General features: G+C 28.7%; 3 protein-coding genes across 3 annotated transcripts; all 3 read left to right on the top strand.

The window, feature by feature from the left end:
- The first annotated feature begins 1,589 nt into the window (after nt 1-1,589).
- On the top strand, nt 1,590-5,118 carry LOC137824071 (endoglucanase 8). Its single transcript, XM_068629519.2, has 7 exons — nt 1,590-1,799; nt 2,609-3,016; nt 3,514-3,606; nt 3,704-3,859; nt 3,958-4,066; nt 4,155-4,318; nt 4,729-5,118. Exons 1-7 carry the CDS (start codon nt 1,590-1,592, stop codon nt 5,116-5,118), a joined length of 1,530 nt encoding a protein of 509 aa, XP_068485620.2.
- Nucleotides 5,119-7,596: 2,478 nt separating this feature from the next.
- LOC137821842 (endoglucanase 8) lies at nt 7,597-10,353 on the top strand. The gene is made up of 7 exons (XM_068626621.2): nt 7,597-7,809; nt 8,563-8,970; nt 9,053-9,145; nt 9,241-9,396; nt 9,502-9,610; nt 9,686-9,849; nt 9,951-10,353. The coding sequence occupies exons 1-7, from the start codon at nt 7,597-7,599 to the stop codon at nt 10,278-10,280; spliced, it is 1,473 nt and encodes a 490-aa protein (XP_068482722.2). The 3' UTR covers nt 10,281-10,353.
- A 5,142-nt stretch (nt 10,354-15,495) lies between these two features.
- On the top strand, nt 15,496-16,538 carry LOC137823950 (21 kDa protein). The gene has a single exon (XM_068629330.2). The coding sequence runs from the start codon at nt 15,577-15,579 to the stop codon at nt 16,186-16,188; it is 612 nt and encodes a 203-aa protein (XP_068485431.2). The 5' UTR covers nt 15,496-15,576; the 3' UTR covers nt 16,189-16,538.
- Nucleotides 16,539-17,643: the final 1,105 nt, after the last annotated feature.

The following is a 17,643-nucleotide window of genomic DNA, read 5'->3' as shown; positions in this document are numbered from 1 at the left end:
ACATCTTTATTCTTAAGTGACTAAAAGAAAGAGTAAAAAAAAGTTTAAAAAAATATGAACAAAATCATTTAGATGAGTTCTGTAAGGAATGTTTTCAAGGATGTCGTAGGGTTAACTCTTTAACTTTGGGTAGATATCTAATCTTTTAGTTTATAAGTCAAACTGTGGATAATAATAAAAAGTAAGCATACTAACAAATCAATAATTTAGGAATTTTATTTATTTTATATTTTTATTTAAACATAAAATTAAATAAATTTTATTTATTTTATATTTTTATTTAAACAGAAAATTAAATAATTTAGAATTTGTATTTGTTTAAGATTTTTAAAAATTTAATATATTTTAGATTCTATTTAAGTAAAAAATAAAATAATTTAAAATTTGTATTTATTTAAGATTTTGAAAAACTCAGAAATTTAATTTATTTTATATTTTTATTTAAGTAGGATATAAAATAATTAAGGATTTATGTTTATTTAAAATTTGGAATGATTTATAACTTTTATTTGTTTCAGACTTTTATTTAAATAGAACATTAAAAAATTTATTAAGATTTTGAATAGCTTACAATGTTTCATATTTTTATTTATGTAGGTCATTAAATAATTTTACATTTGTATTTATTTAACATTTTAAACAATTTAAAAGTTTATATATTTTAGTTTTTTTATTTAAGTAGAAAATTAAATAATTTAAAATTTGTATTTATTTAGAATTTTAAAAAACATAGAAATTTTATTTATTTTAGATTTTAATTTAAGTAGAAAATAAGCTTTTATTTTGTAAACTTAATTTATATACAACATAATACTCAGTAAAACTTAAATAAGATGTTTTAAAAATTTAACTTCGGTATTAATTAATTTTAATTTAGGAAAGCAAGAAGTTAACTCTCTCTAATAAAATAATATACATCATAGATGACCTCATTCTAAAAATTTCATAAAACTATTTTATGCTCTTATATTTCATTCATTATTCCCTTGTATAGTAATTACTTCTTATAAAGAATATTTTAAAAAGATGAAGGACTATATATATGGAATGTAATGTATAAATGAAATGTTTTAAATATTTACGAAAAATAGCAATATTAAAAAATTATTAAATATAAATCAATTTTAAAGATTAAAAATAATTAGGTGTTATATTATCTAAATAAAATACTATTTTATCACCGCAAATAAATGTAATTAATTGTCAGAAGAATCGTGCATGATACTTTAACATTACAAAATTTCTTTTAATTGATAATTGACTTTCTATATTCGCTTATTACATTCCAAATTTTGTAATTGATTTTGTAAAACTTCTGTAAACTCGAAGATTGAAACATTACACAATTTTAATAACGGTTAACATAAAGATTGAATTTAAAATCGTAATAAACAAAGATGTAAAAAATAGAAAGTGTTCACCAGGGACAGTTGTCAACCGCTATTTAAAGGCAACAAATTGAAGTAATTATTGGTAAGAAATATTTCAATATTTCAGATACTAATTAGCACTAATTATTTTTTCCATACATAGATTTATGTTGTTATTTATAGCGTTGAAGAGGTGAATGGTGAGATTGCAGAGTAGCAATGTCGAAAGCATCGTGGGTAGTAGGAATTACAGTTATGGTGATGATGATGATGATTATTACAGTGAAAAGTGAAAATTCAATAAACTATGAAGAAGCATTAGGAAAGAGCATTCTGTTCTTCGAAGGTCAGAGGTCTGGCAAGTTGCCACCTTCCCAGCGCATCAAATGGCGGAAAGATTCAGCACTTTCTGATGGCTCGGATATTCGTGTAATTAATTTCTCATTTTATTTCTCTATTTTATTGCTTAACAAAAAATTTGAAATAATAAACATATCAATAATGAAATATATATATATATATATATATATATATATATATATATATATATTCAACGGGGTTGAAACTAAGATTATGATTGTTTTTCTTCTGGGTGGATATATCTCTTCTTCGTTCTTCTTGAAATGGTCTTAGCGTTCTTCTTTCACTCATATACTTTTCTTTCTCGTGAACTCTTAGTTCGAATGGTACCTGCAAAAGAAACTCTTGCACTCAAGTAAATTCTTGATACTCAGTATTCGATATTCAGTGTTATTAGTACTAAATAAAGATATATCTTATTCTTGAAATCTGTGCTTATTCATATGATTATCATAAACCTTTTATTATTGGACCGAATTATGAATTTGAACCATGATTAATAGTGCATTACCTAATGTTTGATCACTAAATAGTCTTATTAATCATCTGTTTATGAATTTGGTCATGTCAATCGGTCCTGACTGACTGTTGAGGCTTCCAGTTGTCGTATGGATCCGACCGATACTATATATATATATATATAAATAGTTAATACAATTAATTAAAATATTTTTAAAAGGTTTAAGAATATGGTAATGTTATAGATTTTTTTTATAAAATTATACTACTAAACAGCCTAAACAACACATTTGCTTAGCTTTTATAAATGAGTTAACTGAATGAACGTATTCATTACATGATTATCACTATAATTAAACATGTGTGTTGGTAATTGAAGAGTGCATATATGTATCATTCTATAAACTGAATGGTTTCAGATAGACATGGTGGGTGGATACTATGATGCTGGCGACAACGTAAAATTCAATTTTCCAATGGCATTCACAACGACTATGCTAGCATGGAGTGTGGTAGAATTTGGAGGTCTGATGGGTTCGGAGCAAAAAAATGCGTTAGACGCAATCAGGTGGGGAACAGACTATTTCCTTAAATCCACAAAGTTTCCTAATATTGTTGTGGCACAAGTTGGAAATCCAAATGCCGACCATGACTGTTGGGAGAGACCAGAAGACATGGACACTCCTCGAACCTCGTACTTTCTCACTCCTAAAAAGCCAGGTTCGGAACTCGCTGGTGAGATTGCAGCTGCACTTGCAGCATCTTCCATGGCATTTAGGACAACCGATGCTTCCTATTCCAAAATTCTTCTTAGTAGAGCTATCCAGGTATTATTTCAATTTTACATACTCACCAACTATTATTAACTCGAACACGTCTCTTAAATGGTGTGTCTATGTTGAACATACGTATTGGACATCAACATTCATATGATACTTGTACGATATGTATTGGTGAAATGTCTTATTTAAAAAATATTTGTTAAATTTATGACAATTCAAGCACGATTCTAACACAATTAATTTTTTAAAAACTCAAATTTATTGTATAAACTTTTATTATGATTATAAAAATAAGGAACAAATTCTTTTAAAACAGTAATGAAAAGCATTTTTCTATTAAAAAATCTAAAACATATTTGTATACATAAATTTTTATCATTAATTTATATAATTTCTAATTATATAATATATAGATTCGTATTTCTGTGTCCTACATTTTAAAGATTATACGTATCTTCGTGTTCATATTGGATCAGTGCCCATGTTAATATCTATACTATATAAATGAATACTAAGTCCTTTTGAAAACTTGTCTTTGTTAGGTGTTTGACTTTGGAAACAAATTTCGTGGATCTTATAATACCAGCGTAGGTGAGGGTGCATGCCCCTTCTACTGTGATTTTAACGGCTACATGGTATGTGTTTGTGTTAGTGTTTCACTCTCGTATGATATTCATAATTGTTTCACAAAGAACCGAATACAAATCATTACCATTATCATGCAAAAACCAGGATGAGTTGATTTGGGGAGCATCATGGTTGTATAAAGCCACAAAAACAGCCAATTATTGGGATTTTGTAAAATCAAACATTCAAACATTGGACGCTGGTCTTTTCGATTTTGGATGGGATGGAAAACATGCTGGCATAAATGTGCTTGTTTCTCAGGTTAGTTATCTTTCATAGTTTTTCTTTGGTGTAACTTTTGATTCAAGTTCTTACAAGATTTTTTATTTTGATCTAAATAAATTTTGGAATCTTGGCAGTGGGCGATGGGTGATTCAGCCACTGCACACCTTTTCATCCCTAATGCAGATAAACTTATGTGTTCTTTTCTGCCGAATTCACCTACCAAATCAGTCTCCTACTCTAAAGGTATCAAATAACATCATTAAGAATTAATGAAAGAGTAAAAATGTTTATAATATTGTTGTATAATATTGCTAAATTCACACATGATTAGGTGGTCTTCTATTCAAACCTGGAGGAAGTAATCTACAACATGCAACATCTATGTCATTTCTCTTAATTGTTTATGCACGGTACATGAATGCTGTGAAGAAAACAATACCCTGTGGTCAACAAATTGTGAATCCAAATACCCTGATAAATATTGCAAAACATCAGGTAACTTATTAGCAAATTTTATAAAGTTAAGTTATAACTAAAATTTAAAATTGGATTATATATATGTGTACGTCATGGGTCGAGTTCAATATTATGTATAAACAGATCATCCTACCGATATTCATATTTAAGGACATTAATATCGTATCAGTGTAAATCAAAGAATTCTGAATAATCACAATATTTAATTATTGAATTATGTCAATAATAAGATCAGATACAAAAGAGATAGGATAGAAACTTTAATATATATACAAGAGAATACCTCAGAAAGAAAGAAAGACAGATTACACACTAACTAAGAGTTCACATATTTTGACTATACTGAATGTTTTAGGTTTGAGATCAGTAATCCTCTTATATGAAATAATACGATGACTTGTTTGATTATGCATATGATATGATTGCAGGCTGATTACATTCTGGGGAAAAATCCAATGGGAATGTCATACATGGTGGGGTTTGGAAGCAAGTTTCCTAAGAAGATACACCATCGTGGTTCAGTGATACCATCTTTGGATACACACCCACAACACATTGGGTGTAGAGATGGAGATAAATTCTTCAAATCAGATGAACCCAATCCCAACGTTCTCACAGGTGCTGTTGTTGGAGGACCAGCATTCGATGATTCCTTTCAGGATTCCCGTTCCATTATCACCCAATCAGAACCAACCACTTACATCAACGCTCCTTTTGTTGGTGTTTTGGCTTACCTCAACAAACCCACTATTACTTTATCCTTGCAAAACATTATTAATAAGTATATGTGTAAAACAAAACAAACATATTGTATATAATTTTCAATAAATCATTGATATCAATTTATTTCTTACAAATCTTCAATTTTGTTCTTTCACTTTCTTTCTTTCTCACCATACCTCCTACTTATGTTTGTTTTCTGTCTCTCCTCTTCTTATATATATATCTCTTATACCTAAGATGGATAATTCTTATTCAATAATTTTCAATGTTCCATTGTCTTTTTAATGTTTCTTAATACAAATAATCATTTCATTATAATTTTTAAAATAATATATATATATATATATATATATATTTATTTTGTGTGGTCATGGATCAAGTTCAATAATACTGTTAAGAACATCTGTTATTGATCACGATATTTATGAAAACATGTATTTACTCCAATAGGAGTGATGAAATGGGAATCATGGAATTAGGTGGATATTCAAAATTCAAATCATTCGAGATAAATGCGAGTAAAAAACGAAAGGAAACAACTAAGATTAAAAGGAAATAAAGACTAAGTTGCTAGTTCAATTGTATGTTGTAGGAAGGTGACTTTCCTCTTTGCTAAAATATATATATATATTAACTATTATGTTAAAAGTAGTTGAAAAATGGTCTACTATATATGAAATTGTGAAAGGAAGGTATGATGAAAGATAAAATTATAAATGATATATGAAAAACAAATTTGTTGTCTTAAATTTAAAGATATAAGACTAATTATAAAGTGTCAATACTTTTTAAGAGATGGGAAATGAAAAAAAAATTATAAACATGAATAATTTAGAGAAAGAAATCATATATTTCAAAAAAAATATGCAAATAATAAAATTTTAGTTTTTTTGTTATTTTTTTAGAAATTTTCTGAGCGAATTAAAATAAATTAAGCGAAATTAAAACAAAAGTTAATATATGCATTTGGGTTTAAATTTATTACCTAAATTTATAAAAGTTAATTAACCCAATATTTCAGAGTAAGTTGGTTCTTCAAATATAATTTTTTAAACAAAATTCCATTTGTTGAAATGAATTATGCATTTTGCATCATTTTTAAAAACTAGTTCTAAGATTAAACTTAACCACTTTACACATTTTAGCAGATTTAAAATGTCCAAATACAATTACATTACATTACTTCCATATTCATACCACTATAACAAAACTTGACCATATAAAACTCAATATATAAAGAAAAAATACCTACCCAAGACTCAAATTTCCCACTTCAGCGAAACATGAGATTTCATAGTTAATCACTTCCCAAATACATACGTAATACAACAGCTGATAAATAAAAAAAAAAAACTTAATACAACAATATTGCAAATTACTTTTTTATTTATTTGAAAAATTCTTGAACACTAAAAATAGTTAGGAATGGGTTAAAGAACATCAACTTTTATAAAAAAATATTTTAAAAAGATGAAGGAGTATATATAGTACTTTCTTTTTGACACCTTCGGGTGAACCCCACGACATTTGATTTATGAAGAGAGATAACTTAAAATAATTATTTTAAATGTATAGAAAATAATGTATAAATGTAATGTCTTAAATATATATTAAAAATAGTACTACTAAAAAATCATTAAATAGAAACCAATTTTAGAGACTAAAAATAATTATGTGTTATATATTAACTAAATTAGATACTATTTTAAAGAATAAAAAAATTATTAGTTTCTAAATTAGTTTTTATTATTAATAAATAGTTTCTAAATTGATATCTAATTAGTTACCAAAGTTTTGGTTTTAACTACCAATTATTTAGATTCTAAATTTGATAGCAAAAATCTTATTAGCTAATTAAATATCAATTTAAAAACTATTTATCAATAATAAAATATTTTTTAAGTCTCTAAGATAGCATCTAACTTAATCAATATAGTAACTAATTATTTTTATTTTTTTTTAAATTAATTTTTATTTAATGATTTTTATGCAGTAAAAATGTGTATGATTTAGAGTGAGTAAAATATGTGAGAAAATGAGAAAATATAAAGGAGGGTAGTTATTTGACAAAACATCCATTGATACAGAAAGAAATAAAAAGTTATGACACTTGAAAATTACTATATATACTTAACTTACAATATTTATCACCGCAAATAAACGTAATTAACTGTCAGAAATGGTGCATGATACTTTAATATTCCAAAAATTCTTTTAATTGATAATTGATTTTCTATATTCGCTTATTACATTCCAAATTTTATAATTGATTTTGCAAAACTTCTGTAAACTCGAAGTGATTGAAACATTACAGAATTTTTAATAACGGTTAACATAAATATTGAATTTAAAATCGTAATAAAAAAGATGTAAAAAATAGAAAGTGTTCTTCACAGTTGTCAACCGCTATTCAAAGACAACAAATTTAAGTAATTATTTGTCAGAAATATTTCAATATTTCAGATACTAATTAGCACTAATTATTTTTTCCATACATAGATTTATGTTGTTCTATATGTGTGTATTGTTATTTATAGTGTTGAAGAGGTGAATGGTGAGATTGCAGAGTAGCAATGTCGAAAACATCATGGCTAGTAGGAATTACAGTTATGGTGATGATGATGATGATGATTATTACAGTGAAAAGTGAAGATTCGATAAACTATGAAGAAGCATTAGGAAAGAGCATTTTGTTCTTCGAAGGTCAGAGGTCAGGCAAGTTGCCACCTTCTCAGCGCATGAAATGGCGGAAAGATTCAGCACTTTCTGATGGCTCGGATATTCGTGTAATTAATTCCTCATTTTATTTCTCTATTTTTACCTTTTTACTCTAAGTCACCTTCCTATTATTTGTTTTTAACAAAAAATTAAAATCATAAACATATTAATAATTTTCAAACAAGATTGGAAGTAGAATGATTGTCTTTATTTTTGGTTGGTCCATTTAGTACTCCTTCCTTCTTCTTGAAATGGGTTAAGCGTTCTCCTTTCACTCCTCTACTTTTCGTCATCGGGAACTCTTAGTTCAAATGGTACCTGCAAAAGGTTTTCTGACGCTTTAGTGAAATCTCGGTATTCAGTATTCGATATGCAGTACTATTAGTACTAAATAAAGATGTACCTTATTCTCAAAATTTGTACCTATTTATATGATTATCATGAGTCTTTTGTTATTAGGTCAGATTAAGACTTTGAACCATGATTAAGAGTGTATTACCTAATGTTTGATCACTTATTAGTCTTATTAATCTTCTGTTTAAGCATAATGAATTTGGTCGTGTGACGATTGTTAGTGCTGAGACTTCTGACTGTCGTACATATATATATAAAAGTTAAGCATATATATATATATATATTTAATGTTATAAATTATACATAAATTTGTACTACTAATTAGCCTAAATAACACATTTCCTTAACTTTTATAAATGAATTAACTGAATGAAAGTATTCATTACATGATTATGCTATAATATAACATGTGTGTTGGTAATTGAAGAGTGCATATATGTTTCATTCTATAAACTGAATGGTTTCAGATAGACATGGTGGGTGGATACTATGATGCTGGCGACAATGTCAAATTCAATTTTCCAATGGCATTCACAACGACTATGCTATCATGGAGTGTGGTGGAATTTGGAGATCTGATGGGTTCGGAGCTGAACAATGCATTAGATGCAATCAGGTGGGGAACAGACTATTTCCTTAAAGCCACAAAGTCTCCTAATATTATTGTGGCACAAGTTGGAGATCCAAATGCCGACCATGACTGTTGGGAGAGACCAGAAGACATGGACACTCCTCGAACCTCGTACTTTCTCACTCCTCAGAAGCCAGGTTCAGAACTCGCTGGTGAGATTGCAGCAGCACTTGCAGCATCTTCCATGGCATTTAGGGCAACCGATGCTTCCTATTCCAAAATTCTTCTTGATAGAGCTATCCAGGTATTATTTCAATTTTACACTAAATACATACTCACCAACTGTTATTAATACTAATTCCTTCTAGAAACTTGTCTTTCTTTAGGTGTTTGACTTTGGAAACAAATATCGTGGATCTTATAATACCAGCGTAGGTGAGGGAGCATGCCCCTTCTACTGTGATTTTAACGGCTACATGGTATGTGTTTGTGTTAATGTTTCACTCTCATGATATTCATAATTGTTTCACCAAGAACCAAATACAAGTCATTACCATTATCATGCAAAAACCAGGATGAGTTGATTTGGGGAGCATCATGGTTGTATAAAGCCACAAACACAGCCAGTTATTGGGATTTTGTAAAATCAAACATTCAAACTATGGACGCTGGTCTTTTTGATTTTGGATGGGATAGCAAACAGGCTGGGATAAATGTGCTTGTTTCTCAGGTTAGTTATCTTTCATAATCTTTTTTGGTGTAACTTCTGACTCAGGTTTTCACAAGATTTTTTATTTTGATCTAAATAAATTTTCAATCCTTGGAATTTTTGCAGTGGGCGATGGGTGATTCAAGCAGTGCAAACCTTTTCATTCCTAATGCAGATAAACTTATGTGTTCTTTTCTGCCGAATTCACCTACCAAATCAGTGTCCTACTCCAAAGGTATCAAACTGAAAGAGTAAAAATGTTAATAATGTTGTAGTATAATATTGACACTTATCAAACTATTTTGATTAGGTGGTCTTCTATTCAAACCTGGAGGAAGTAATCTACAACACGCAACAGCTCTGTCATTTCTCTCAATTGTTTATGCACGTTACATGAATGCTGTGAATAAAACAATACCATGTGGGCAAGAAGTTGTGTATCCGAATACCCTGATAAACATTGCAAAAAGTCAGGTATAATACCTCATTTTATAAGCTTAAGGTTGAGTTACGGTTAAGCCTACTTCTTGAATTGGATTACATGTTTGATTATGCGTATGATGTGATGATTGCAGGCTGATTACATTCTGGGGAAAAATCCACTGGGAATGTCATTCATGGTGGGGTTTGGAAGCAAGTTTCCTGAGAAGATTCACCATCGTGGTTCAGTGATAGCATCTTTGGATGCACACCCAGCACACATTGGGTGCAGAGATGGAGATGAATTCTTCAAATCAGATGAACCCAATCCCAACGTTCTCACAGGTGCTGTTGTTGGAGGACCAGCATTCGATGATTCCTTTCAGGATTCTCGTTACAATTGCACCCAATCAGAACCAACCACCTACATCAACGCTCCTTTTGTTGGTGTTTTGGCTTACCTTAACAAACCCACTCTTACTTGATTCTTGCAAAACATTAATAAGGATATGTCTAAACCAAAACTAGCATATTGTATACAATTTTCAATAAATCATTGATGTCAATCTATTTCTTACAAATTTTTAATTTCTTTCTTTCTTTCTATATTGAAAGATAAAATTATGAAGATCATATATGAAAAACAAATCTTGTTGTCTTAAATTTAAAGATATAAAACGAATTATGATGTGTCAATACTTTTTAAGAGATGGGCAATGAAAAAAAGATATAAATATGAATAATTTAGAGAAAGAAATCATATAGCTTGAGGAAAATATGCTAATAATAAAATAAATTAAGCGAAATTAAAACAAAAGTTTTACCTCATTGCTATTGGATTTAAATTTATTAAATCAATTTTATAAAAGTTAATTAAGCCAATATTTTAGAGTAAAGTTGGTTCTTCAAATATAATTTTCTTAGCAAAATTCCATTTGTTGAAATGAATTATGCATTTTGCATCATTTTTAAAATCTAGTTCTATGATTAAACTTAACCACTTTACACATTTTGGAAGATTTAAAATGTCCAAATACAATTGCTTTAGATTACTTCCATATTCATACCACTATAACAAAACTTGACCACATAAAACTCAATATATAAAGAAAAAATACCTACCCAAGATTCAAATTTCCCACTTCAGGGAAACATGAGTTTTCATAGTTAATCACTTCCCAAATACATACTTAATACAACAGCTGAGAAATAAATAAAAAAACTTAATACAAAATATTGCAAATTACTTTTTTTATTTATTTGCAAATCAAGAATCAAGCAATTAAAAAAATCATTTTTTTCTAACCAACCAAATTAATGTTGAACTCAAATTGAAAGATTTTCATAGCAACAAGATATTTCCTCTGAAATGAAACCTAATCATGTAAGATTATCCATAACTCATATTATTGAAGACCTGATCTTATTCTAAAAAATGAGAATTTAAGATGGATGAGAAAACAAAACTTAGACAACTAACTTATTCAGAGAACTTGATATGTGATTTTAAACTTTTTTTATCAAATCAAGTTTAATATTTTTTAATAAAAAATTAATTAATAAATATAAAATATTTTAGAAATATATCAACTTTATTATAAAAAGACAAATTATATATAGAAAATCATCATTAACATCATAATTATCCCCAAAAATACCATTCTCAAAGACATCCACCCCCACACAAAAGAAACTGTAGAACTAAATTATTATCAACAAAAACCCCACCCACCCCACCCATAGGATGCAATCAAGCCCAACAACATGATTTAATATAATAAGTTTTCTCAATTTAGATAAGAAAAATTCCTTTTAAAAATCTTTAATTAGACATTATATATAATAATTATTTTTTGAATAATTAGTTAATAGTTTAGTTGGGTGAAAGTGACAAATAAATATTATAGTTTAAATAACTTCAATAAACTTAATTAAGACAGACTGTATTAACGCACTCTATTAAGATAGACTTTAATAATATCTTAATTTTATATACCATTCAAACTAGATCTAATATAATATCTAATTGAGTAATAATAAAAATTTATTTTATAATAACTATATATTGAAAAATTAAACTTTAACTAATAAATGTAATAAAAACATAACTTGAATCATTAAATATTTTTCATCTATGGTTAGTTGGTAGACAAGTTGTATGTTAATAACAATATATTATTATTAGTATTATTATTATTAGTAGTAGTAATAATAATACCTAAAATAAAATTTCGTGAGAAATTTACTTAATCTCCTTCCTCATCCGAATAATAACTTAATATTTTCTATAATAAAAAATGAAACTAATATAATTAATTGTCAAAATACGTAACTGTTTTAATATTTGTATCCATAATTAATTTTTTTTTCTATAATCGACTTAAAAAATTATGATGTATATGTCACGTTTACAAGAATGTATGAAATTAAAACTTTAAAAGATAATTTTTCACTCATCAAATCTTTCATATTTTAAAACAATTACAGTCAGAACTTTATAATTTGAATTTTAATATATATGTATCATAAAATAAAATTAAAAATATTTGAAAATAATTTTTAAATAGAAAGATATAAAAAAACATTGTTAAATTTTGGAAAAAATTTAAAATTACAAGTATTAGTGAAAATTGTAAAATATTAAAATCAATACCACTAAATTTATTTAATTAATGCTATATTAATTTCCTTATAAAGTTTTCGTTCCTATTCCGAATAACCTAATAATATGAAAATTTTCTTAGAAAGCAGTATACATACCTCTCAATATCAGCGCAAAATAAATATCCAGTTGAATTAGAATAATGATATATGAATATTTTAATAATATTCATTTAATCGAAACTTTATTTAATTTTCTATAATATTTTTTATGATTTATACGACGTGTATAATTGGATTTTATTGTAATCCAATTGGCTCAAAAATATTGAAAAAAAAAAATGAAATAGGTTCACATATTATAAAAAAAATATTAAAAAATCAACAATTAAATAAATCATTAATTAAAATATAATTATTTTATTAGAGTAAAAATTATAAAAAAATTTAAAAGCAATATAACTGTGAGAGTTTATTTCTCTTATTCTAGTTGGGTTCTAAATCCTTTGGCTTGTATGAGGCTGTTTCATTGATTATGGTTAGAGTTGGTTTGGGTGCTGGTGTGTCGGGTTGGTAGAGCGTTTTTAGGTGTTTGATGTCTTGTTTTTCTGGTTGGACCATTCCTAAAGTGATCCCTATTTATTTATTTCTTATTGTTGATAAAAAAAAAACTAAGAAATTGAAATTCTCTTTCTCATTTTCATGATTGCATTGCAGCAGCCTCCTTCATATACATTTTTTTATTCAAATTTGAGATAGGAATGAACCAAACCCAATTTTTGTTCCTTTCTATTTTGTTTTTATCTCCTTTTCCTTTCAAACATTACTTTCTCTTCTTAATTACAAATTCTACTACTTTGCATTCATGCTTAAATGAATTAATATCCATCAAATTAAACTCTCAAATTAACAGCACATATATAAAATAAAATGATGAGAATAGATTCTCTTAATAATTTTGACCAAAATAATTTAACCTTACAACGTCTATTTTCGTCAATGGCGTCTTTGTTTCTTCTCAATTTCAATTGCAATTGTCTGCATCATGAACAATTGGAGTGTATTATTAAAAATGTGACGTTCTAACTTCTTCTGAAAAAGAAAGTATGGTGATGTACCCCACATCAATTCACAAACTACAAAATATTCACAAAATATCTTCTGCAATGCGATACATTATTGATAGGATCTGATAGTGAGCACTTATTATTATTTATTTAAATATATAAAAATATCATGAATTACAAGTTTTAACTAATTCTATCATCTTTAGTTGTTTTTTAAATATTTTCATTTGTTTAAAAGTTTATTAATTCTTTTCTTATTCCTGATTCAATTTTTAATAAAAGAAAAACGAAAAGGTTGTATTTAATTATAGTTAGTTAAATTAAATAACGTTAATTAATTTGTATTAATATGTAACAGGAAGTGAGGGGTCTATAATACATCAACAAAGAGTAATAATATTTTAGTAGTGGGTAGATTTGTCATCTGCAGTAAATCAGGAGCCGAAAATGAAGCTATTAATCTGGTTGTGTGGATAGCAATTCATAGGTGAATTATGGAAGCAAAACAATAAAAAGATTCATCACATGGAAAATTTTCTCAATGATTCTTGATGGTGCAGTTGAAGGTGTGGTCATTTTTTTTTTTATCAGCAATAAAAAATAAATAAATGGGAATCACTTCAGGGATGGTCCAACCTTTAAAAAAATTACCTTACCAACCTCCTAACAAAAGACACCTACCAGAGGCCCAAACAGTCTTAATGAATCATCCTCATACAATCCAAAGGATTCATCACCCACGTAGAGTAAGGAAAGACAACACAACTGGATAACATCGAAGATACGTTTAACATGTTTTTCTTATTCTGATTGGTGTCTAAAATTTTTGGTATGCATGAGATCCATTAAAAAGTTTAAAGATTACTGGTGAGGGTGAGAATAATAGTTTTGCTTAAGGGTAGAGGCTATTACAAATTTCAAAATGTCTACAAACTCTTGTATAAGAGTTGAGTTATTTCTAAAATTTATTTATTTTATTTTTTTTAATAAAAAAATAATATTAACCAAGATGGTCATGAACGGTAAGGGGGAAGGATGCATAGCTTAGGAAGCAGCCACCATGCAAAACGTTTAGCCGCCGCCACTTGTGAGTCAACTGTACTACGTACGACAATGTTTTTGAACCCTAAGATAGTACATATACATGTTTTACTACTTCTGTGCTAAACGCCAGTAGCAAGAAGGAGACAGGCACAGAACATAATGTTGGATTTGGTCTATGTTAAGGAGATGATTTAATGCTGGATTTTGAAAATTGCAAGTTTTTATTACTACGTACTATGCATGAAGTGTATGCAACTATAATATGCACAAACATGGGAAGAAAATCACAAGCTCAACTTCAATTCAATAAGAGATGTTGCACCCAATTTGGGTTCATATATAGAGTGACCCACTCACATGCTACTCATTTTTTAAACTTTAAACTGAGGGGAACCAAGAGAATCCCACTGGTCCCAATTATTGGAGCAAGTAGATAAATCACGTCTCTCTTAATGGCTGAGTATTTTCTTCATAAAAATCGATCTTTCTAGTTGGGTCACGTTTTAAAAATCTTTCTTTTCTTCCTAAAAATATCTTCCTATGGTAATCTCATTTGAATTGTATATAATATCTAAACAACTCAAGTAAGAGAGTTGTCAAAACATAAGAATAAGAAGATTTATAGAGTGACCGAATAAATTATATTGAATTTTTTAAGTGAATGTACGATGATGAGTGAATTCCAAAACTTATGGAATCATGTTGTAATTAGTGTTTTTCACCTTTGGTATGTATGAATTGGATTTATGTATGAATTCGGTTAAAAAATATTAGGTGTTTATATTTAGTTGTGAGATTGTTTAGTTTTTTCAGTTATGACTCTAAGTCTAATGTGTCATAGTGTTTAAGTGTGTTTAGAGTTTTGAGAAATGATTGATTTTGTATAAGAGTTAATTATACCTAAAATACTTACAATTAATTTATTCTTTTTTTTCCGTTAAAAACAAATCCAAAGACTAATGGTAAAAGTGTGCAAGATAGAACATACATTTGAATCCTATATATATGGGTCATCTTCCTTCCCATTTTTCTCACCCAACCAAACTAATCATAATCGAGGTAGGAAACAATGGAGGCCATATCTTCCAAGCACCTCATCACGTCCCTTTTCATAATCATCGCTTCTAGTTTCACCGCACACAGTGCCAGAAAAGTCAGCGAAAGACCATACCAAGAAGCGAGCATAGTGTTCATCAGAACATCGTGCAGTTCCACAACATATCCAACACTCTGCTACAGCTCCCTGGTGAAGCATGCAGACCTGATCCAAACAAATCGCATGGTGTTGACTGGCACGGCCCTTAACGTGACTCTTGCATCGGCGAAATCGACAGCAGCAATGATGTTGGCACTGGGAAAGAGACAGGGGCTGAAGCCAAGAGAGGTTGCAGCCATGAAGGACTGTGTGGAGGAGCTGAGAGACTCCGTGGATGAACTGAGAAGGTCCATCGATGAGATGAGTAATCTGAGAAGCTCCAACTTCGAGATGACAATGAGCGACGTGCAAACGTGGGTGAGTGCTGCTTTGACTGATGAGAGTACCTGCAGCGATGGGTTCCAAGAGACAGCTACTGGTGCTACCAATATTAAGAGCACTGTGAGAGGGGAAGTTGTGCAGATAGCCCAATTGACCAGCAATGCATTGGCTCTGATAAATCAGTTAGCCAATTCCCATGGTTAACTCACACACACCAGCTACCCAATCAACTGTCAAAAAATGTTCTGGTTTATGTCTCCCTAATGTTCAACTGTTACTGTCCCTGCTGCTACCTGGTTCGACCATTTCAGTGCTTTAGTTAGACTCTTATGTTGTCTTTTATTTTTTTGTTGTTGAATCACTTTTTTCTTTTATATGTTCTCATGCGAATGCAGTGCTGGAATTCCGAAGTGGTGTTATATTGCTGTAATGGCATGGTAATGCTTGTAAAGCCATGTTGCTACTTGTATTGCTAATGCTGGAAATTATGCAGATTTTTACTGCATAATTATTCTATATTTTTTTATTAATAAGAGAACCAAACTTCTTGTAAACTTAGGCTTCTTAATTTATACCTTCCACACATTCAACAAAACATACCAACCTAACCTAAGTCCATAACAAAACATAACAACCTAAGTCCATTAGAGCAATCCAAATTGCATAGGTACAAAGATTCCATGACTGCAGCATCAAAAGAACACATTCTAAGGAGACTAACCATAAATCAAAACCAACTACAACATGCCATATAAAACACAAGCCTATGTTTGTTGCTTTGTGTTGGATTGTAGTTAAGTGGTGTGAATTTTTTTTTACTTATATAAAGATTAGAACACTCTTAAAATCTTCCCTTTTAATAATCATTACTGATAAAAAAGAGAGTAAAAGATGATAATTAACCTTGTTTGAGCTTTTGTGACTTAGATTAGATGAAGATGATAGAAGGAGATTCACTTAAAAAATAAATTTAGATGTGCTGTTGGAAAATTATTTAAAATAAATTAAAACATATTATAAAACATATAATTCAATTAACAATTACTAGACATCCAAGTTATATAATTTGATGAACTTTTTACTGTATAATCATATGAGTTATACCATAAGGGAGATTTAATTAAATTATGTCTAATTTATAAAATTGCATTTGATTTAAATTTTTATTATTACAATATATATCAGTATAATTCGTTACGGGTAGATACAATACAATATCAAATCAAAAATATTTTTCTAATAACAAGACATTATAATTTTAGGGAGAAATCTAGGACCTGGTATATGACATTTTCGTAAATTTTTTAAAAATAGCCTAGCCTTTTCTATATTCTTAATTGAGGATAGAGATAGAACAGTATATGTACAACTAATTTTTAGATTTAAAATATCTACGTTAAGATTATTATAGAAATTATCATCATATAATGTAGGGGTGGCAATGCGGGCTGACCTGTCCCGTATAGGCCTGTCTTGTATTTGGCTCGCAAAAAGTGAGTCGGGTTGGCCCGTCCTGCATAGAATTTGTAGGCTGATTTTTCCAACCCGCTCCGCATAAGGATTGGTCCGCGAGCCAGCCCGCATAAGAAATATTTATTAAAAATAATAATTTTTTAAATAAAAATTTTGATTTTTTTTTTAATTTAGATGCATTTGGTA

This window comes from Phaseolus vulgaris, chromosome 11 (genome assembly GCF_051622355.1).
Source record: "Phaseolus vulgaris cultivar YP4 chromosome 11, ASM5162235v1, whole genome shotgun sequence".
In the NCBI taxonomy this organism is placed as follows: domain Eukaryota; kingdom Viridiplantae; phylum Streptophyta; class Magnoliopsida; order Fabales; family Fabaceae; genus Phaseolus; species Phaseolus vulgaris.
Note: the sequence above shows the minus strand (reverse complement) of the source record. Positions and strands in the feature narration are given on the sequence as shown.

Bases quoted from the DNA above. Each gene is read 5' to 3' on its own strand.
- LOC137824071 (XM_068629519.2), top strand. From the start codon at position 1,590: ATGTCGAAAGCATCGTGGGTAGTAGGAATTACAGTTATGGTGATGATG. The intron at 3,607-3,703 runs GTATGTGTTTGT...TGCAAAAACCAG, and splicing joins GTGATTTTAACGGCTACATG to GATGAGTTGATTTGGGGAGC. The intron at 3,860-3,957 runs GTTAGTTATCTT...GAATCTTGGCAG, and splicing joins TAAATGTGCTTGTTTCTCAG to TGGGCGATGGGTGATTCAGC.
- LOC137823950 (XM_068629330.2), top strand. From the start codon at position 15,577: ATGGAGGCCATATCTTCCAAGCACCTCATCACGTCCCTTTTCATAATC.
- LOC137821842 (XM_068626621.2), top strand. From the start codon at position 7,597: ATGTCGAAAACATCATGGCTAGTAGGAATTACAGTTATGGTGATGATG. The intron at 9,146-9,240 runs GTATGTGTTTGT...TGCAAAAACCAG, and splicing joins GTGATTTTAACGGCTACATG to GATGAGTTGATTTGGGGAGC. The intron at 9,397-9,501 runs GTTAGTTATCTT...GAATTTTTGCAG, and splicing joins TAAATGTGCTTGTTTCTCAG to TGGGCGATGGGTGATTCAAG.